Genomic DNA, 24012 nt, shown 5'->3' with positions numbered 1-24012 from the left:
GCGTCTGACTCAATAGAATCTGTTCGCAGTTTTGACGTTTGTATGGAAAATTTACGAAAGTTTATATTCAACATTGATTTTATTCGTTCTCTTTGTAAGGAAAAATATGAAAAGGTAATAATTCTGTAGTCCAGTTATCTAGCTTATGAAATAACATTATTTTAAAACTAAAACACGGTCGTACATATTCAAATTTATGAAGATGCCGACAGGGGCCGACCGCATTTTAGTTACAACTTTAAGTAAGTATGTATCTAAAATTGGAAGTGTTTCCTGATTTGTATTACACACTATTTTGCATACACATACTTAAAGTTTATAATTATCAAGAAAGCCTTTTGTTTGCCTAAAAGGTTTTCGAAGTAATTGCCATTTGATTCGAAGTATTTTTAGACAAATATTGATGTCGTTTAACTTCCATTTACTGTATTTTAGTAGCATGATAACACACATGTAAACTACTGAATTTTTAGTTTAGGATATAAGTAATGCGACAGCATCAATTTTAGCAGCCTAAAGTATACAAAATTGAGCTCAGCTCACTCAGACGTGAGCACTATTTGCGGGTTTTCTTAAACTAGCGTCAGGAAAAAAATCATAATTAATTCAAGGAGTAACTTTTCCTTGATGTTAACTACTGATTTTGTAGATAAGAATACGCGCTGTTTAAAACAAGTGCTTTTCTTATCAATAACTATATACTGAAACTAAAACCGGACGTAGAAAACTACCAATTTTACGATTTTCTACTTTTTAACCCCCGACGCAAAAACGACGGGGTGTTATAAGTTTGACGTGTCTGTCTGTCTGTCTGTCTGTCTGTCTGTCTGTCTGTCTGTCTGTTTGTCTGTGTGTGTGTCTGTCTGTGGCACCGTAGCTCCCGAACGGGTGAACCGATTTCGATTTAGTTTTTTTTATTTGAAGGCTGAGTTAGTCGGGAGTGTTCTTAGCCATGTTTCATGAAAATCGGTCCACTATGTCGCGGTCGGGGGTTTTTTCAAAATTTTTAATTGATATTGACGGCCTCTTAAATATAAAAGTTACCTTCGTGACCGCCCCATATCGAGTGAAGTTATATGTAGAATAATGAATGAGGCTATGGCAGAAATATTAGATAGCCTTAGACTTCGATCTGGCGACAAATTGAAGTTCCTATCCCTAACTACGCATTTGAAAATAATTTCAGGATTTCAGATACTTTTGGAGCGTCGTTTCGTGTACTATATCTATAACTATAATAGGTACAAGTACCATGAGAACTGCATATTTAAATTACTAGTACCACAAACTAAATCGGATGTTTATTCTTCTTCAATAATATCAATATTTACACGTCCCAACGTCAAAGCACCTTTAACCTTACTACCTTGACATAAAATAGACTCTTAGCAGAAACTTGCGGTACAAAAACCTATTTCGATAAATGCCAAACGCGTTATCAATTATTTGTATATCGATATCAGTACACGTTTCAGTCGGTGTCCTTATTAAGGTCGGAGTCATGTCAACGAACTCAGACTACCCTCTTGAGATTGAACACTTAACACTTATCGAAAAGATATGTGCTCAATTCTCACAATCTAAAGCTGATTTCGACTGATATTAGTTACTCAATATAGTCCGCAATGTAACTAATAAAGCAAAAAAAAAAAAACTTAAGATCGCGTGCCAGTAAATACTTTGTGAAGTCGACTGTACTTTCGTATCGTGTCGTCGATTCCAAAATGATTTCCAACGAAGCAGGACCAAATGCAAGTCTTTTCCCAAACAAAATACTGCGTAGTTTCCTGACAGCTTAATTGCTTTGTTGTCGACCACTACCGTTACAGCCATCAGTCATGTCCCAAAAACGAATAGGCAATAAGAACACTATGTCTTTCGTTCATAAGCATGCTGTCGTATGTTGGTACCTTTTATGTACGGTAAGATTATTGAATGGATATAAGAAGTACTTGAAATTCTGCGAAGTATTTTTTTTTCGGATTTGCTGATTAATTTAAACAAAGGGCAATGGGGACAGCTACTCAATTCCTCAAGAGTGACAAAGAACTATGGCCGTTTAAAAATCAATGTTATCATACTACCTCTACTTTATAGTTCCAATTAAGAAGATTAACAGCGGATGAAAGACATTGACGGATTTGACGGGCTACGTTCAGGTAAAAATATTCAGAATTAACAAGGCTTGTGTATATAGTAATGATTAGACACATTTGAATGTTGTCCTGTCCCGCAGTAAATTTACGTAATTCGTCTTGGTACCTAAACAATTTAGTTTCATTCATTCATTTATCATAGGTTCCATAGATCATAGACGACGTTTGCGCTCATTATCGTAAGTGCACGACTGCACGCGCCAAGGTAATGATTATGATATCATAAGTAAGTAAATATTCTTTATTGCACCATTTTACATGTTATAAATATACAGAATGTTGAGTGAGAGTATAACTAGGTAACAACAGGCGGTCTTATCGCTAAAATGCGATCTCTTCCAGACAACCTTAGGGTAGCTGGAAAAACGGAACAGAAACAAAAGTTAACAGGCAGTGCAAGAACAATAAAAAATATAGAGAAAACCAACACAAACACACATACATATATACCGAATACATAAATAAATATACCTTACATATACATAATACATACATACATTATTATTATTATTGTTAGTTATAGTGGGCCTTTGTGTGTCACGTCGACCAAGAGAGATCTATTGTGACGGCCCTTTGTGGTTAGATAACCTTACTTATGCCCGTTGAATCAAGGAAATTCCAGATTCTTTGGGCTGTAAGGTCTTGTACCTCATAGGGTTGCAGTACCTGCCGCCCTAAGTAGATACTTCTCTTTGACATTAGTGGACCGCAGGAACAAAGGATGTGCATTGCAGTCTCCTCCGTTTCCTGGCAGAACCTGCATGTCGCCTCTTGTTTCAACCCCAATTGAAACATGTGTTTGTTCAGCTTGCAGTGTCCAGTCAATATTCTGGATACCGCGCAGATTTTGTGTCTTTTGAGCCCTATGAGCTCTTTAGCATATCTGCTGTTGAACGGTTTTATTAGGGCTTTCGAGTGTTCTTGTCCTCTCACGAACTTCCACCCATCGATTGCCCTTCTTTTTTCCAGGTTATTTAGCAGAGAATATGCTTCTCGTTTTGTGAATCCACAAAACGGTTCGGGGCCGATCAGGGGTGTGTCTGCGCCCTTCCTAGCGAGTTCGTCTGCTTCGTCGTTTCCGGTAATGTCGGAGTGCCCTGGTACCCATCTAAGTGTGACTTTGTTGGAGTTGGCCAGTGCGTTTAGGTTTGTTTTACAGTTCTGGACTAGCTTTGAGTTGGACTCTAGAGAATCTAGTGCCAGCAGAGCAGCTTGGCTGTCTGAGTTGATGTAGATATGTTGGTGTCTTAGGTTTCTATCCAGGTTAATCTCCACACATTTGTTAATGGCGAAGACTTCTGCCTGGAAGATTGAGGCCTGTCTGCCCATGCTGACGCTGGCCCTGAGCTTGGGTCTCTCACCATAGATCCCACATCCTACATCATTTCCTTTTCTGGAACCATCCGTGTACCATATGTGGCTTCCCTTTTCGACGTACATTTGGTCGTTAGTCCATTTGTCTCGAGGAGGTATTTCCACCGTGTACAGTTTGGTAAAGTTGCACTCTGTGTATGTGTCATCGGTGGGCATGCTAAGTGTTTTATTTGCAAATACCCAGGCCTTGAGTTTGGCTAGTGCTTGGGAGCGCCATTTTGGCCTATTTAGAGTGCATATCCTGTAGACACACTGCTTGGACTCCTTTTGCACTTGCAGGGGGAGTGGTAAAATGTCAAGCAGTGCATCGAGGGCCGCCCCCGGTGTCGAGGAGAAGGCACCTGTTGCTGTAATGCAAGCAGTGCGTTGCAGGCTGTTTAAAGCTTGTATTGCTGTCGTTTGGTTGGTTTTGTCCCACCATACTGCGGAGGCGTAGGTGATTATGGGCCTCACTACCGCTGTATATAACCACATAGCAATGTTGGGTCTTAAGCCCCATCTTGCTCCTGCCATTCGACAGCATGACCACAGGGCCATCTTTGCTTTATGAGTGATGTTTCTCAGGTGAGGGTTCCAAGTTTCAGTTTTGGTTCTTTTAGTTTTCCGAGGTCCCGTTTCCTTGTAAATGGAACGATTACTGTCTTGCTCGGATTAATGGACAAATCATTTTCTTTACACCATTTGATTATTGTGTTAAGAGCTCCTTGCATTAGATTTGATATTGTAGATAGACACGGGCCTTTAATAATTATCACAAGGTCGTCGGCGTATCCTTGTGTGTCATAATGTTGGCCTGACAGTATTGCAAGAAGTTGGTCCACTGCTAGGGTCCATAGTAACGGAGACAAGACGCCTCCTTGCGGGCACCCTTTAGTGGTATGAAACTCATGCTCTACCGGGTTTAACGTCAGAGTTGCTACCCTGTTTGAGAGCATGCTGTGAACCCATCTGGTGGTGGTTTCGTCTACACCCTTTGATTTCATACCATTAAGTATGGTTTCTGTGGGCGTGTTGTCGAAAGCACCTTCTACATCAAGGAACGCACATAGAGCGGTTTGCTTGTCCTCTAGGGTTGACTGCACCTTACATACATACATACATAAATACAATAAATAAAAATGGCAACTTAAGATAGAGATAGATAGTATAATTTAAGCTGATTTTTGAAAATTGGAAGAGATTTTGCTAGTCTTAATTCTACTGGTAAGGAATTCCACAACCGTACAGCCCGGAAGGTAAAAGAGTTGCTATAGAATTTAGAAGTAGATGGTGGAGGAGCAAGAATATGAGTTTGAGAACATCTGATAGAAGAGAGAAACTTGAAACGCTCTTTGAGATAAGGCGGAGTAGAAGGGTTAAAGAGAATGCCAAAAAGAAGGGCGAGTATATATGAGAAGGGTGAGTATGAGTAGTAGAAGGGTAAGTATCATAAGTTGTCATTAAATTAAATAATAAATATAAGCTAAGACCTACTTCAGGACAAAGTCTTATTACTTCATACGAGATAACACTAGTCTTAAAAGCCTTACCACGAGTTTGACATTGACATTCTCTGAAGGCTAGCAAATTCATCAAGATTCTCAACTCTCAAAATCTAATTTGCCTTTTTATAGGTAACTATAGCTAATGACAGTTTTTCGTTAGAATTGGGTATTTCATATTGCAACTTATAGACAAGCTTTTTTTACAAAATTTACATTTTATAAGTAGTTACATTTTACCTAAAAATATTTCCGTATGTAGAAAGAATTACGTCAATTAAAATATGACAGTGACTTTATCAGGAACTATTATATCAATGTTACATGTATTTCTGTTTAGAATTTTTTTCCAGGATGTGCTCTCATCGTTCAGAAATGCATATTTATTGAAATATGATAACGTTTAATAAAAAAAGGTATAAATTACACGCCGATGGTGGCCGATGCTTCGGAGAAATTCGGCAGGAGGCAAAAAGAACTAAACAAGACGCGGACCACAGCATCGCTCGCATCCTTGATTTATGAACAAGGGCCGTCAATCAGATATCAAAATTAAACATGAAACTACAACTGTAAAATGAATAATAGTCCAAAAGGTACCAAATAATTGATCAGAATGAACTAGAATCGAACGTTTTACAGATTCAGGTGTGAATGTTTTTTGAATTTTGAGTCCAAATAATAATACTAAAGAGAACATTGATTTCGTTCTGAACTCGTGGACCATATGTACCGAACTATTTTGTAGTACTGAATCTCAATCGAGTGGTTTTACGGGGTTGTTGGACATCCAGCACAGTCCTGAATACCTGAAAAATATTATTTAATCACTATCGAGGATGAAGCATGGAAGGAAATAAGTTCATAATTTCAAATTAGGTATAACAGATACAATTTCACTGAGACAGTTTCGTTTCCTTTCCACGCTTTAATTGATATTTTAATGATTTGATTGATTGATTTCTTGTTTTGTATTGTAAATTTATAATATGTTAACTCGTTAGTAAGTAAAATAAATAACTGTATTTTCTATTTGTGCATGCTGAATGTTTCTCTCAGAGCATATACATATTGTGTTAACTACAAGTGGAAACTGTTCTGGCCGTTGTGTTAACTACATTTGTTAAACTGTATGTGTAATTATATGCTGTTTGTTTCCCTGTGCAATAAAAAAAAATATAAAATAAGAGTGGCACTGAAACAACGGCAGTTTCATGTGCTCTGCCTGCCCCTTTTGAGAATAAAGACGTTAGTTTATATATCTATGTAAATTTACACGTTCTACTCTACTCATAAAAATACGTCTGGCTATTCGACTTTATCTAAAGTTTGATCAATGATCATGACTCACAATAGACTCAGCCGTATCGCTGCTTTTATTAGTATTGGAAATTCTTTATTTGCAATATCGATAACTGCATGTACCTACTGCATAATCGTTTAAGATATAATAAGGTCTCAGTTTAAAATGGAACAATAACAATTACCCGTACAGCGTAACATTATATAAAATATATGGTTTTCCTTTACAGAAAGGTCCTAACGTTTCTAATGTAAAAGCTGTAAGTAGAAGAAGGTTCTTTCCACGTACAATTTCAACATAAATAGAAAAAAAGTCATCATTGTTCATAAAGCACATTGCATGAAGCACATATCTGATGGAAAACCATATTAAATAAAATAAATAAAATAAATATTGGGGACACCTTACACAGATCAACTTAGCCCCAAACTAAGCAAAGCTTGTACTATGGGTGCTAAGCGACGATATACATATTTAAATAGATAAATCATCTATATTGCATCTCTAGATAGACCGACAGATTAAATGAGTCCTTGCCCGCGCGGTAATGGGGGTGCGGAGAGGCGAGGTAAGACGACTAAGTGCGTTTTCACACTATCCGATCCGATATCGGATCTCGGAAAGATTTCAATAGAAAAAATCCAAGATGGCGCCTGTAATGTATGGGATATCGGTCCGACATCCGATATCGGATCGGATAATGTGAAAACGCACTAAGGGGACTGAACAGTGCGGGCGGCAGGCGTGATAGGAGAGAGGCGAAATGTGTAGACACTGTAGACATATATCAAATTATATGTATTAAATTGACATTGTCAAGAAACACAATGACATTTATCAAAGCAAGGTTATTGAATGAAATTATGTTACAGTTACACCAAGTTTTTGCATGACATTTACACTAGAGGGTACACACACAGTAGACTTTTTCCACGATACTGACATGAGTCACCTCCAGTCACGTTTCTAAATCTAAATAACTATGACTGATAAGCACTATTCATTGTCAAAAAACTACGCCCGAATGATTAAATCTTATTTCATTGCTAATAAAGTTTAGAATTCTCTCTGCTTTAGTAGTCTTAGATTTATATGAAATTGTAACCCGTTGCAACGAATCGCAAATAAAAGAAACAGATGCGTGTCAAATCGTAGTCGTTAATATTCATTTCGCGTTGTGTTGGGTGTCGCGTGGTACGTTACAAATACTCATGTACTCGTAATACATAGTATTACATTATACGAGTATTTCTAATAATCTTGTCATTATAAAAGAATTTTCGAGAAGTGCTACGTTTCTTCATTAGTTTCGGCTTCGGCGACTAATTCAAGTTTAAAATTTGAGGATATCGGCCATAGAAATTCAATATTTTTATAAATAGAAAGATGACATTGACATAAGCGTTAGGGATATCCCATCAAGGGGTTAGAGGTTAGGAACGAGTACGTATGAAGAAGCGCTTTCACGGCTCCAACGAAAGCGTTTATGAGCGTTTAAAATTTTGAAGGGGTTACCAGATTAATCTCTGATCGGAAGTTTGTGAACTTCTAGTTTAAGATTTAGAATGCTTTTCCGTGATTGCTTCTCCATACAAACATACTCCTCATTTTCTTCTCTAAATATATTATTAGGAAAATATTCATCTCAATTATTTACTCATGCATATGAAGCACACTATAATCAGGTACTATACTATGTGTGGGACGGGACGGGAATTTACAGGAAAAATTCACAGTTGAGCTCTGCAAACCATCGGTAAAGATGGAAATCTTGTCGTAAAGACCGATGGCGTAAAGACGAAGCAGCAAAATGATTCCTCGGACCACTCCCGTAATACAAGCAATACCTTTTCTTTTAAGGCAGTTTAGCTCCTAAACCCAACTCGTGTCTAGTACCATGACAAGTAATCTGCACATATATAATTAGTATGCTATTCACTAGATAATGCACTAATAATACACAATGCATAGACCTATCCTTAGAGATCACAAGACAATGGCGTATGTGTCGTAAAATCATCCGCAAATGTACGATCCACATTATTCTACATGCGTCTAGTATTGACTGAACGATTCTGTCATTTAAAAAAAAACCAACTGATTTGGTATCCCAATTTTAGGAGCTTTGTCATCCTTTAAGGGATAGGTAGGAGTTAATCTAGTATTGACTAGTAAATTTGTAAAACTCTGTTACATTTTTATATTAAAGGAAAAAATGGAAAAATTTTACGCTTCCGGCGGGACTTGAACCCTCATCATTTGCAATCCGTGCAAGGCTCTTAACCAATTGAGCTACGGAAGCCACGCCGGACATCGCAAATCTTTCCATGCCTTTCCTTATGTACACACGTCTTGGGGTGACGTCTAGCGCCATCTACCGACAGACTATTACACCTTGTAACGGCACTGGAGTCTCAAGTTATATTGAGAATTCACCAGTAACAATGTGCTAACCCATACTAAATTTATTTTTAACAAGCAGAAACGTCTGCTAACGATTCTAAACATTTTTATATTAAAGGAAAAAATGGAAAAATTTTACGCTTCCGGCGGGACTTGAACCCGCATCATTTGCAATCAAGACGTGTGTACATAAGGAAAGGCATGGAAAGATTTGCGATGTCCGGCGTGGCTTCCGTAGCTCAATTGGTTAAGAGCCTTGCACGGATTGCAAATGATGCGGGTTCAAGTCCCGCCGGAAGCGTAAAATTTTTCCATTTTTTCCTTTAATATAAAAATGTTTAGAATCGTTAGCAGACAGTTAAAAATAAACTCTGTTACGTTTTTAAATGGGCTGAGTTTATTTCTTCGTCATTAACAAATATCACAAAGTCCTGGATAATTTGGTTCTCAGTGTCAAATAAAATCGCGTCGCGTGGTCTAACCAAGCTGGCAGCACACACGTGTTGCAGTAATATTTGTCGCCTAGTTTACTTGGTACGTATCGATACGAATAATGTAGGTACTATCAAGCATGTTAATAGGTGCCTGGCCTATTTGTAAATAAGTTTTCGATTAAATAACAGCTCGGCCAGCCAAGGAAATCACATTATACCCATAAACGCCACCTGTGTTCTTCTTATTTTATTGATATACTCCTAAGCTTAACTTTTATTTAATTAAGTAGTTAAAGTAGTCACTTTTTAGTAAACAACTACGAATATTGCAAGTGCAAGACACGTGCCATAGAAAGCTAGGTAAACTCACTGAATCAACGGCTTACTGTCTTCAGACATCCTTGGATCCTAATGCCACTTCGAACACACACTAAACACAGTCAGTTGGTTGGTTATTACTATTTAACTAGTAAATATAGAAAAACCACTCTGAGTCACACAGCTATAATTTTACTAGTTTAGTATAAACGCACGATAGGAACTAATTCAGACTACTGGGTCTTATCTATACTTTGAGTGGTTATCACCTACCGGGCACTCCTTCGCATTGGAGATAACATTACGATGTGCAAATAGGAGCCGATAATACTGTACACAGTTTGTATTAGGGTCCCGTATATTTGTTTAGACGCTTTATCGGTAACATTAGTCAGTAGGCCTAGCACATGATGGCCGCGGGAGTATGTCGCCGCGAGATAGATGCCACGTCTTCTTCTAACTGTATTAATGACATAAGGACGGGTAGTCTATCTCGCGGCGACATACTCTCGCGGCAATCATGTGCTAGGCCTACTGGTCAGAAGTTGTTAGGGCGTATTCCGATTTTGTTCACTTCTGAGCAATCAATCGGTCAAATCATTTCCCAATCAAACGAATTTATCTGTATAGTTATGGTAAATTTTAAGTTAATTTTTATTTTGATATTCAAAAATGTTTTAATTCTGGAAGCGATAAAAAATCATTTTAACCCTTAAAGTTCTACAGCCAGCTTTCTTTCTGTTAAGTTATGTATTTAGTAACCTACTGAGAAAGGTAATATAAAATTATCATTTCAGATTTGCTTTTCTGTGCGTACTTACAGAATAATTTCTTGAACAAATAAGACTAATAAGAAGAATAATAGTAAGACTAGCATATCCCTAAAAGAAATTAAAATATTTTACAAATAATAGAACCCCGTGATATAATGTATGTCTGTTAAGCCTTTTGGATTTTATCATAGTTTGTTTACTTTGAGACGTTCGCAGAAGACGTTTGGTTTCATAGAATACATCATTAGAGGAGCTACACACGGTTGGAAAAATTGTTTAATGAAGGATAACAGAATTGTAAATATTTTGATGTGTTCATGATTTTACTCCAGACGATACCTATACGTACATCCTACATACCTATATACTAATCAACTTTCAGATCTTTCAAATGAGTCTTTTTTTGGCCAAATTCAATTGGTCCGACTGCATCGTCTACCTTGTCAAACTCAATATTATAAATACCTATAATAGTACAGTGACATGGTCGCCTGAATGTATGGGTCCGTATGCGTCAAATCCGGTAGTTCAGATTTTTTGCAGACTTGTTTATGATGTTGGCCTAATGAATAATCCAAGTTTGTAACCTCGAGCGCCGAACGCAACTTTGTCAAAAATCGAAAAAACCTCGAATAAATCGTTTCTTTTTCAAATTTTGGAGATTACAACCCTAAAGGACTCGTCTTTTAAAAAGCTTTCTGGATAAAGTTACTGGATTATAAATATTACAAATGCCAATAATTCACAAGAAATGTACTTAGGACACTCAGGTATTATTCTGATATTTACGAATATGTAGATTACTGGAGAAAGTTTCCTTCGTCAATCTGACGATGCCTAAGTAATTTAATAATATCAGAATTGGATTGCCTTAGGAGTCTTAGGACTTAAGTAATGTACAGTTTTTTTGTTTATGCGATTTGGTTGTTTATTTTCTTTCTGACTCTTGGAGACCATATACATCTCTAAGAAAAAAAAAATAAGTTTGATAAGCCTCTGGTTCTTGCTAAGGGGAAGCGGTATATACCCAGAATGTTGCGCGAGGCCATTGAGATCAAGAAATATCCAAACTTTAATAGAAAAGATGGCTTTACTTTACCACCGGCTTGGGATCCAGTAGTACATCTGATATTATGGAACAAGCACGACGAAGGCTGTGAGGCGCTTATGTTGTATGGTGTTGGACATTTGCAGTTTGTTTTTGTCAATTTTGTGTAGATTCATTGATTAATTGTTTTTAACATAGTAATGGTAAATTTTTTGAATATTGTATAACTTGCTTTATTTATAGTGTGTGAACCTGCCTTAGAAATCTATATTATTTATGGTCATGGTTCGTTAATATTTCTTGTATTTGAGTAGCTTTTGCACATTGTAATTTTTCCTCAGTCACCCGTTGACCACGAACGCTATAAAGTGTTCGAAACGTCGGGATGAATTGCAAATTCATTATACGCGATTTAATCCGTTTCCATAGTTTTATTTCATGAGTAACTATCGCGGTAACCGAAGGCAATATTTAAAAAAAAAATTGAGTATACTTATTTATAGTTGTGACATCTAGAGTCTTTTACAACTCTAAAGTTATTTTAGTTTGTTTTTATTTGTATCAGTTTGTATTTTTTTTCATCATAACTTTTTATATGTGTTTTGACATTTAGAGACTCTATAAATCTCTTAATTATTATACTTAGTTATTTTTATGCATAACCACGTTACATTTTTTTTATGAAGTAGTTCTGCCGCAAGACCCTATAAACGAAGATCGCCGACCATAGCCTACTACTTTTTTAATAAATTATTATTTTTGTTACATAAAGTGATGTTTTCTTTCAATTCGACTATAACTACTTATTACACGATAATAAGCCCATACATTACCTTTAGCTGGTTAGATATAGCTACTACAAGTTCGAGTACGGATAAACATAAGGATTATTAGATTATTTTAGATAACTGATAACCAGAGGGCGGAATTGCTCATGGCAAAAATCAAACGTCAATAGAGTTGGAACGTTGAATTCTATCGACTATCGATTACACTGAAATTATCAGTATATTGTTGAGTTGTTTTCGACGTAAGTGCGACAAGGATACTTCTTTATCCATTTGTTGACTGTTTTTCGTTTTGGATGAACCATTTTTTTCAAACGTGAATTAGTTTCAAAAGGACTAGTGACAGAAATGGTAATTATATGTCATATAATTTACTTTTAATTTAATCAAAGAGGTCAAAATCAAATGGTCGAATAGCTAATCAAAGAGGTTAATGTTAAAGTCAGAAATGTAAAAGGAGACTGAATTTATCGATAGCTGAAAATGTCGATAAAATTTAACATTACAACTCTATTGACGTTTGATTTTTGCCATGAGCAATTCCGCCCTCTGCTGATAACCAACTTCAATTCCAGGCAGTGCACACGTGTTTTGTGTTTTTAAGCGTACGTAGCCTATGGATAGGTACTTATAGCTAATAGCTACTAATAGGTTACTAGTCTTCTGATGATGGTCAGAACCGAACTCCTCAAATCTGAACGGCACGCTTATAGTGACTTTGGTATTTTTATAAGAACAGCATGCACTTACGTCCAGAACAGTGACATTTGGTGCAGTGGAACTGCTGATGATAGAACCGTACTCCTCAAATCTGAACGTCCTCAAATTTCGTCAACTCACTGTCGTGGTTCAGGGATTTTATCAAATCCCTAAACAAATCTAGTGAAATGACAAAACGTGGCATGTCTATTGGCCGATTTTGTGATCTCACTAAACAGAGTCAGGGATTTAGTCAAATGACTGAAATTTTCTAGAGAAATGATGAAATGGATTCGCCATTTTGACATCCTGCGTGATTCATTCAAATCTCTATTTTGGCCATTTCCCTGCGACATATATAAACGGCAAAGTCCTGAGTGACTGACTGACTAACTTAAAACAACACGCAGCCGCTGATGCTAAACATTCCGAATTTGGCACATAGCCTACACATAGGTTACTTTTAAGGTCTAGGGTCGCACTAGGTACTAATATTTTTAACAATGTATAGCTATGAGACAAATTGACAAAACTTAGGTTCAAATGTATCCTGAGAAGTCGAAAGATTGAACTCAGTGCAACTTGACTATCACAAATTTCACTTTATGACATTACTATCTTTGGCCCGCGGCTTCGCTCGCGTAAGAAAGAGACAAAAAGTAGCCTATGTCACTCTCCATCCCTTCAACTATCTCCACTTAAAAAATCACGTCAATTCGTCGCTCCGTTTTGCCGTGAATGAAGGACAAACAAACAGACACACACACTTTCCCATTTATAACATTAGTGTGGATTTACGACTCAATTTTATTTTACGACAAATACCCTTTATAATCCATCATCTATATTATGACTAATAAATTATATGAAGATATATTATGTGAACTTATTGTGCCTAAATCTTATCAGATTGGAGCATTACCCTTATCATTGACAGACAAGATTCGGAATCCTTTGATTTATGAATGTTGTTTTCGGTGTCCTGCCGTTTCGCCAAAAAACGTTTCGTCAAATTTCATTTCCCAATAATCATATCGCAATAGTTTCATTTCCCAAAGTATTGTTTGGCAAAGGTATGTTTCGCAATGAATTTATTTAGTCAAATAATCATTTGGCACAATTTTACTTAGTCAAATTTTATTTAGACAAAACTTTATTTCGCAAACGTTTTTAATGGCAAAACTTATATCCCAAAAACATGTTTGGTCAAAATTTCACATCGCAAATTTCGAAAATATTTTGCATTTTCATTTCTACGGGATTAATTTAATTTACCGAAGATTTTTTGCCAAATTTAACTTAAAATTGTCAAATGATAATTTCAGTTTTATTCCCAAGGCTTCAGTTGGACAAGAAATGCTCAACTTTATTTTTGTCAAATTAATTACTGCACAAAATTATTTTGTCAATTATTTTTTTGTTAAAAAATGTTTCTACAAATTACATCATGCAAAACCACGTTTGTCAATAAATATTACAAGGCATAAATATAATGTAATAATTTTATTAGTATTGTAACAGAAAACTCGTGTGCGGCAGGGTCAGTTTAGGTGCGACGACGAGCGAAGCGAGGAGGAGCGTGTTAGGTTGACAGTGAGCAAACCGGAAAATGGCTTTTTAAAGTAATTAAAAATTAATAGAACATAATGGTCTTGAAAACATAAGGTTTCTTTTTAATAAAATGTATCCGGACATGTAAGTGAAAATGTCATCCTTGACATTTGCAGCAGGAGGAAAAAAAGTACGACATACACATTATTTCACACAAATCTTGGACACAAAGTATAAAATCAACAAACACATTTCTAGTGCGCTATTTAATTACAATATACTGGGAAATGGAAATTTTGCCTAACAATACCTATGACTAAATAATATTTGGTAAAATGAAATTTGACCAAGTAAATATTTTGGGAAACAAATACTTGCCAAAAAAAGTTTTGCTAAATGTCAATTTGCGATAAGTTGTTTTGCCAAACGTTTATTTGAGAAATGATAATTTGGGAATAATAGTTTGGGATGTGAAACTTTGGGAAACGTTTTTTGGCGAATCGTCAGTAAACCGTTGTTTTCAATGATGTAAGATATCAACTGTTAATATTGCTCATGTTATATTGTTCGAATCCGGCTATGTACCTAGAATATAACTTTCTGTATTATTTTTGTACACGTTATATTTTTTACTGACCAAGCCGTATGTATTTTTAGGGCTTATGGAAATTGGGTAACCTAGGCGAACCTCCTTAAAATTATTATTTTTATTATTCACTACAGAGATTATTGGTCTATTTTTTTTTTTTTTTTTAACATCGTTATAAATGTAAATTACCTATTTTAAGTAGTGTTTCTCATGTCATGTAAAAGAGTCCATGCAGAAAATGTTCGCGTTTTGTATTTTTTCCCCTCACTAGCTCGGCAACACGTGTTTTGTCCTTTAATACCAGCGGGAAAAAACGCATTTTATCCACTAGTGGGTAAAGTAATTTGACCTTGAATAAAGTCAAATTAACTGTTTTACAATTGATAAAAGTAGGTGAATCTTGTAATGATAGTTATTTGTTATACAAGGGGGCAAAGTTGTATTTTAACTCCGAGTGTGGAATTGAAAAACGAGCAAGTGAAAGGATTCTATAAGTAGTTGAACCACGAGCGAAGCGAGTGGTTCGAGAATAGAATCCTGAACTTGCGAGTTTTTTAACACACGAGAAGTAAAATACATTTGCACCCGAGTGTAACACAAAACTTTTCTCCTCACTATAGCGAGGAAACTACAACGCAAAAAAATGCGTTTATGACTGCTTCCAGTAGTTCCACCGGTGGTAAATCATCTTTATTACTAGATTCACCTACTTTTATCAATTTTAAAGCAGTTAATTTGACTTTATTCAAGGTCAAATTTCTTTACCCACTAGTGGATAAAATGCGTTTTTACCCGCTGGTATTAAAGGACAAAACACGTGTTTCCGAGCTAGTGAGGGGAAAAGATGATTTACCACCTGTGGAACTACTGGAAGCAGTGATAATAGTTATTTGTTATACAAGGGGGCAAAGTTGCGGGGAAAAGTTTTGTGTTACACTCGGGTGCAAATGTATTTTACTTCTCGTGTGTTGAAAAACTCGCCAGTTCAGGATTCTATTCTCGAACTACTCGTTTCGCTCGTGGTTCATCTATAGAATCCTTTCACTTGCTCGTTTTTCCACACTCGGCGTTAAAATACAACTTTGCCCCCTTGTATAACAAATAACTATTATCACATTTCTTAGACAAAGATTTATTTTTTATGTTTATTGAGTTAAAAGTTAATTGGCGAAGTGGACGGTTAAATGAATTTATGGTTTAGCGACCAACTGAGAATTGAACCAATAGACCGAGGTTAAAGTTTAACCGTTAGATTAAAGTTAGTTGCATATATTCAATTGGTTAAATTGTGGTTTAATTAATCATGCTTTGTAGTTATTTTTCTGATGACTAATTCCGTCTAATAAAGCCTAACAGCCTTTGACTTTTACAGGACATATATTTATTATAAAATGTATTATTATTATTACAATTAAGTGCTCAGTATAAAAAAGTAAATATACTTACATACGTTTTCACATAATTTTGCTGGTTATCAAAAAAATCAGCCTGTATACCATATAAAGTAAAATATGATTCTTCGTAAGTTACTAGGGTCTGTCTAGGACACCAGTAACTTTTGACGAATGAATTTATAGTAAGAAGTAGAGAAGAATATCTATCTCTTCATAATTATAATTTACTGACAATTCTAATTCAATTCTAAAGTAGTGTTAAAATTTGCGCTGAGCTAAAAATAAAAGATGCCAAGCCATCCCAAATTTTAGCACCCTTATAAAGATCTTTTCCTCATCATTGTGTAAAAAAACATTAAAATCAAGAGTATTTCATCAAATATCATTGACCTGAAGACTCGTTTTAGCAAAAAGCATGCGTTGATGCAAAGAAGTTTTTGGTCTCTGTATAAAATAAATAAAAAAAATAAAAATAAATAAAATAACTTTATTTAGCATTGTGTAGTACATATATGCTTACAGTTAATAGTAAACTTATAAATATCGTGATTTAACGGTTACATAAGTTATAATTATAACTTTATGGTAACTGGAATGAAACTTTGAGTAAGCGGCATCTGATCCCCGTACTAGTAAAAACTGTATCACGGTGGAACAGGATTCCCCTTGTCATTGTTTACATTATTCTTTAACTAATGTTAAAGAATAATGTTGTATAAAGAAACTGAACCTTTCCCATCACAGAAACCATAGGGTTTTCCGGGCCTTTGGGAAGCGCGCGGGAAACCGAAGCCTACACGTAGATACCCTTATAACATTTTAATGTAATCTAAGGCGTACACTGAGTGGATGCTGACCTTGCCTGTTACCTGGCTACATTATTATCTAGTAGAACCAAATTAGAACACTTTAAATTCGTTTTAGAATTTACATTTTTTTTTAACGATTACTATTAATTACTTTGGTACTGCAGCTGCTGTGACTTTCACCGCCTCTATTCTATCTGGAGTATCTGGAATCGACCCCAGAACAGTGAGCCAAAACTTAAATATGACGAACGTGTACATAATACACCTACTTTAATACTGAAACTCAGAACTTCACCTGAATTCATTAAGCCTTTGCAACTTGCAAGTTTACTTCCTAATCTGACATCAGGATCAGAGCAAGACTTTCTGCTTGTTCCGGCATCACAGGAAATGTACTAGGTCCGATAAGATAAATATGATTGATTTAATGATAACTTATCTTAGGTACTACTACAGTGTGTTTTTGATCATCTATGGAACCTGAATTCGTACAATCGGAAGTTCTAGCAATTTTAGCAATTTTAATAGTTTTTACAGGCAAACAAGCATACGTACCGCCCAATGGTAAGCAGGTGACGGTAACCTATGAATCCTATGATGTAGACGCCTGCAACATTAGGATTAGGTATGTTACAAATCTTAAACTGTACCTTTTTTGAAACGGAAGGAACCCTAAAAAACGTTTTAAGTTTCCTGTCATGTTCATAAACGATTTAAAGAATTCGAATACCGTGCGGTCATATTACAATATTAACATAACATAAAAGAAAAAGGACACCTTGCGTCGTAATTCAGGTAAACATGATGAAATCATATATTATCAAGAACAAGATAGTAATTATTTGTATAGCATTTACATGTAATCTATTATTTTACGCATGTGAAGGACTTTCTGAATGATACATATAAGAGTTGAACGTCGTTCTATTCTAAAGGTTAAATTCAAATAGAAGGATATCACTATTTTATTTTATAAGTCTGTGTGTTCACAAGTACTTACTGAACGGATTTACTGAAGGGTTTTACCCTTTCATTAAAATGTATTGATTATTAAGGAAGGATTTGTTGCATAATCTCTTACAGGCGTATAAATTGTTTCTTAGGGATCTGCGATAGAGATAAATGGTCGAAATCTTGTGAGCAGCAAACTTATATATGTAGTTAGAAAAGAAATGTCGATTTTATTTTTGAAATATTTCAGTACGTCGGAGCCACAGGCATAACAGATTAGGGGGTTCATGAGATCTTAAGTTTACAGCCACTCAATAATAAATAAAACAAATGTAAATAAACTCAGCTGTTTTCACAATATTTAGTATTGTTTAGCATGAATGCATTTGCCGTGCGTAGACGTCGTCTCATTAATATACTGTTTTGAAACCCGCACCGATCTAACACAATGGCATATGCAACTGTTTATTACATTATAGTTCAGCGCGTGTAGGGATCAAATACAGAAGCATCGGGTCTTCACTAACCTATAATGTCTGAGTAAGCTCGACCGAATTTTCAAAAAGTCAAAGTTGATTCAGAGCAATCTAGCTAATTTTTGTGGTAACTTTTTGATTTCTTGCAGCAAGGACTAGGAAAGGAATCTACAGTTCTACACCTGCTTAGAAAATGCGGTTTGGCGCTTTTTAGATGGATCAGCCCTAAGGATTTACCCTTTGAAGTGCTTACCCATGCATTTGACAGCTCTACCCTACCCACCACCCTACCCCCCTACCCTAGGGTTACCCTTTCGATATACCTCCAAAATCCTAATCCCTTCCCCATATTGAAAAAATATGACGCCTGTGCTGTAAACTAGCTGACAACCAGTCCGTTAATTTAAACATAGGATAAGCAGTAATCGACTCTAATTTTATGAATATTAAGTTGTAACTGGAATAAGCCTTATATAATTTAAATACTCCATCAAGGGGTTACCCCATATGAAAGGGTATCCCATATGAAAACCCATACTGCTTAAAATGCCAAATTAAAGGGTTTTTGGTAAGCAAATCCCTTTCAAAATCCTCGAAAGTGATACTGAGCCGGTCCTCGATGGAAGAGAATACGCGTCACATCGTACCGGCTAAAAACATTGCAGATTACGAAAGTAAATTTGTTAACTTCTTTATGTTTTCCTTTACAAAAAAAAAATATTTTAATAGGTACATAATTGACCAAAATGTATTTCTAGAAACCCATTTCCAATTTGAACCTACGACCTCCTATTTGTCCACTCGTAACCACTAACCACTCAGCCACCGATACTTAAATTAATAACAGGCAATAAACTGATCATAATGCAAATTACGAATAATTGCGCTCTCATGCGTTATTGCATTACAGAGATGCGAATCTCAATTGCCACACCCATATCAAACGATGCTCTTTCGAGAGTTTTATTTGCATTCAGTTCAATGGCACGAGTTTCGATATTTGGGTGATTCTCTGTAAGGATGTTCAACAAACAGTCCCCTGGCAATGATTTTTTGAAATATATATTAATGAAATCCTAAATAGTTAGTATAATTTAATAAAACCCATTTGCCTTAATTAAATTATACAAACTATTTCTGATTTTATAAATAAATATTTTAAAAAATCATTGCCAGGGGACTGTTTGTTGAACATCCTTACAGAGAATCACCCATTTATTTAATTAATCGTAGTGGATATCCCTCAGAGAATACAAATTACATTACAATTAAAATTTATACTAAATGTCAATAGTCAAAGTGGCCGACGCATTCGCTAAGTTTTTCGAAAGCGTTTTCCTGAGCAATCCTCCAAGCCTCGACGTCATGGCTGCTTGCATAGCTGCTACAGCAGAGACAGCATGTACGAACAATCGGCTTATCACTATTGAAGACGTAAGCGACGGAGATGTTCGCGCAGCAATTAGACGCCTGCGTCCCAAACACACACAGGGACCAGATGGTATCCCCCAGTATATTATCAAAGACTGTTGTGAACTATTTGTACATCCACTTACGATCATATTTAACCTCGCATTAAAAACTAAGACTTACCCGTCAGTCTGGAAGACAACCAAAGTACTCCCAATCCATAAATCAGGGTCAAAAGCAGATGTTCACAACTACAGACCAATAGCTGTTCTCTCAGTATTCGGAAAGATTTTTGAATCTATCATATACGGAAAAATATCCAAACAATTAAATGGCTGGTTCTGTGATGAACAACATGGTTTTTTAACTAAACGTTCAACTAATTCGAATCTCCTTAACGTCGTGTCATTAATAGCGAACAATCTCGACCAAAAAACACAAACCGACGTGGCCTACTTTGATTTCCGCAAGGCTTTTGATCGCGTTAACGGTGATATTTTGCTAAAGAAGCTGAGTATGTGCGGGTTCTCGACTAATCTACTCGTACTCTTTGCAGACTATCTCACAAACCGACACCAATATGTACAATATAATGATTCCAGGTATGCCCCCTTCCTGGTGTCTTCCGGCATTGGGCAGGGAAGTAACCTCGGTCCCCTCCTTTTTCTGATTCTTGTCAATGACCTCCCTGGAACACTTAAATATTCGACATGTTTGTTGTTCGCGGACGACCTGAAATTGGCTTTGCCTATTAATAGTCCTAACGATGCCTGGATGTTACAATCCGACATAAATGCTGTTCATAATTGGGCGCAAAACAACAGTCTTACCCTAAACGAGGATAAATGTGTCGTCATGTCATTTACGCGCGCTCGTCTCCCTAAACTACATACATATACCATAGAAGGAAAACCGCTGCAGCGAGTTACTGAAGTAAAGGATCTAGGTGTTCGGTTCGACCCACAGCTCACATTTAACCAGCACATAATTAATGTTTGTAACGAAGCTAGGAGATCTCTAGGGTTTGTTATCCGACAAGCTAGGTTATTCTCAAGTCGGCAAGCAATTACCATCTTGTACAATTCATTCGTGCGCAGTAAATTGGAAACAAGTGCTGTAGCCTGGAATCCCCATGAAAAACAGTATATCCTTCTCTTGGAAAAGGTGCAAAAACAATTCGTTAGAGTCCTCTACAAGAAGGTTCACGGATACTACCCATTCCTATACCCGACCCTCTTTGTACTTGGAATGATGGACTACACATCTCTAGAATTGCGTAGAAATATCCAATTGGTCAAATACATATTACGACTAATAAGAGGTATGGTACCTAATCCGTCGCTACTTGCGCTTGTTCCCATACGAATCCCGCCTGCCTCTACTAAGCCTCTGCGCCCGCGCAACCGCGGCTTGTTCGCCGTCCCTCCAACCAGGACACGTGCGCTCGCGTCCTCCCCCTTGCACCAGGCATTAACACTACTAAACAAAATACTGATCAATGACAGCCAGCTGGACATCTTTTTCACGCCGGAGAATCGTTTTTTGACAGCATCCAGTCGATACTTGGAAACTATTGTAACGCAAAGTTCGATCTAAATTGTATTTTTATCAATTGTATTTTTTATTATTATGTAATTGAATTGTTTTAAATGTCATTTAATTGTAATTGTTTCACTTATTTTATTAATTGATTACTTTATTTTATTACCATATAAATTATTATAAATTAGTACGTAAGGTTTAACTGTTAGTGCTAATTATTGTAATAAATAAATAATAAATATAAAAAAAAATAAAAAAAATATTCAATGCCACGAAATTGCGTCCGGAGTATGAGTGCAGAGGGCATTAATGAATTTTATTATATGCTCCATAGTATGGACTTCTTCACCACACTTGCACATTGCAGAGTCTTTCCATTTCCACACCCATTTAGGCAGACAGTAATTGTAGCCACAGATATGGCGAGTCCATTAAAAAAATATCCATATCAAATAAGTTAGATAAATATTGATAATATGTTTTGATTGAGTAATTTCTCTAGGTTCAAAACTGATAGATGATTTTTAACAGCATTTTTTGGACAGGTATCACATGGTGTCAACCAAGCATACAACTGGCCTTATGGTAAACAATCACCCTAGCCTATGGACGCTTGAAACAACAGAGGTGTTATGCATGTTCCTGACCATTTATAAATAACTAAATTACTGTATGTATGCATTTAAACCAGTATGTTGCTATTTGAAATTGTATATGGTGAAGAATAGGAGCTTAGATCCCAAGAGGACTAGATTAAAATGTTGAAGAATGTCCCATATTTACTATTTAAATAGTTTTTTTATTTTTTATTTACAAATATTTTCATGCCTTTGGAATAGTAAGTGCAACCTGCAGGAAAATTAATATAGTTATAAAACATATTAGATAAAAACTGTATTAAATGCAAGTTTATCACAAGGTACATTTGGGGAATTCAAAAGTGAATTTAATTTTTAAAATTATACAGTATGCTGCCATCACATAAAGCTTGAAGGGCCGGCTACAAAAGAAACACATCAATATAAGTGCCAGTCTGTTGATGCCTTGGAGTCTAATTTGTAATACTTTGTGTCTGGTCCACGTTGTTCATTCAACTGATAATTGTCTTACTTATATGTTCTACCCAATTAAGTCAACATAATGTATACTTAATGTACCTTAGTATCAAATAGGTATTCATTCATTATAACTATCTTGTTTCTTACTTCGAGTTACTTAATACCACTTAGGTTATCCAATGTACTAGGTATCTCAATCACATGTGCATGTGTATTGTGTATCATAATTTAAATTACTGTGTAAAAACTATCCATCCAGTCTCTATTTGTGAGTTCCTATAATTGGCTCTGTATTGCTATTCTAAATGTATATTGTATCATTCATAGCTGTTGGAATTCCTTGTATAAATAAATAAATAAAAAAATAATAAGAATAATATGTAAAAATTATGAAATAATAATTTTAATAGTTTTCCTACACTTGTGGTAATTAGCAATGTAACACTTTACCTGTCGTCTAGGGTAATGATAATAACGCATCATCCTTTAAGTAATAAAAATATATAGTCCTTGTTGTAAATAAATACTTTGCACCAAAATAGGACATTTTTTTACAAATAGATCGAGGCACACAGTAAGCTCAAGTAAAATCTTTTTGCTTGTGTTCTGGGTTCGAACCCTGTCTCTCGTATTCAGTCAGTGGTCTTGGTAGACATTGATATAACTAATATACAAATATTTGTTATTACCATACAAGTATGTGCTCATAACACAAGTAAATACAATTACCAAAATTCAAACCCTGGACCATCTAGGCAGGCAGAACTAGCCCACTAAGCCGCTTGTTAAATTACATATGTTAGTGTATTTTATCCAAGTATAAATTTATCACTTATACTTAATTGAAAACCAATATACCTAAATAAATTTATAATAATTTTCACATTTTATGACTTAACTTTTATAAGAATTTTTATTGCATAAATACTATAGATTCCTTTTAAATCAATAAAGGCGTCATGCTTGTTTCTCGTAACGTAATCGATAGATACTACATAATATTGAGAATTATTTATTTTTATCGGTCACTCACTCTATAACTTTTTAACTGTCAAAAGGTCCAAGGTGACCCAAAACTGTTCAGTCTAGAAATAGAGGGCTGGGAACTTACCCGTTGCCGTTATGGTTTTCCTGATCCATCACTTTATTTTGCACTAAACACCCAGGAGTTTCTGACTTCTCCGCGATGTGGTGAGCCTCCACATCGTCCAGGATCGCCGCTCGATCCGCGTTGGACTCGTTCAACTTATCACTCGACAGACTCTTAGCTTTATACCGCCCGTTCAGAGGCGTCAGACCTTTATCACTCAACGAAGCACTCAAACCGTTCAGTTTCGTATCTATCTGCAACTTTTCGCTAATTATATTAGATGACATTTCGCAGTTCGCACCAAACAACGCGCTACGTCAGTTCTGTCAATCTCAGCTGGCGCGGGCGAACTGACGTGCGGTGTG

The 24012-nt window shown here is 35.9% G+C and overlaps 1 protein-coding gene across 2 annotated transcripts in view; it reads right to left on the bottom strand.

Annotated features, from left to right (window-relative positions):
* The window catches only part of LOC125225640 (zinc transporter 2-like), a 62088-nt gene extending 38076 nt beyond the window's left edge, over positions 1-24012 (bottom strand). Inside the window, exon 1 of one of the 2 annotated variants that reach the window (XM_048129449.1) lies at positions 23669-24012. In XM_048129449.1, the coding sequence (XP_047985406.1) occupies positions 23669-23934 (266 nt within the window). In that variant the 5' untranslated portion in view covers positions 23935-24012. Of the gene's footprint in view, positions 1-9521; positions 9708-23668 lie in introns of those variants that run through there. The other variant, XM_048129450.1, reaches the window with a different exon arrangement.

This window comes from Leguminivora glycinivorella, chromosome 4 (genome assembly GCF_023078275.1).
Source record: "Leguminivora glycinivorella isolate SPB_JAAS2020 chromosome 4, LegGlyc_1.1, whole genome shotgun sequence".
Classification (NCBI taxonomy): Eukaryota; Metazoa; Arthropoda; class Insecta; order Lepidoptera; family Tortricidae; genus Leguminivora; species Leguminivora glycinivorella.
The sequence above is the reverse complement of the archived record's forward strand: the minus strand, read 5'-3'. Positions and strand labels throughout refer to the sequence as shown.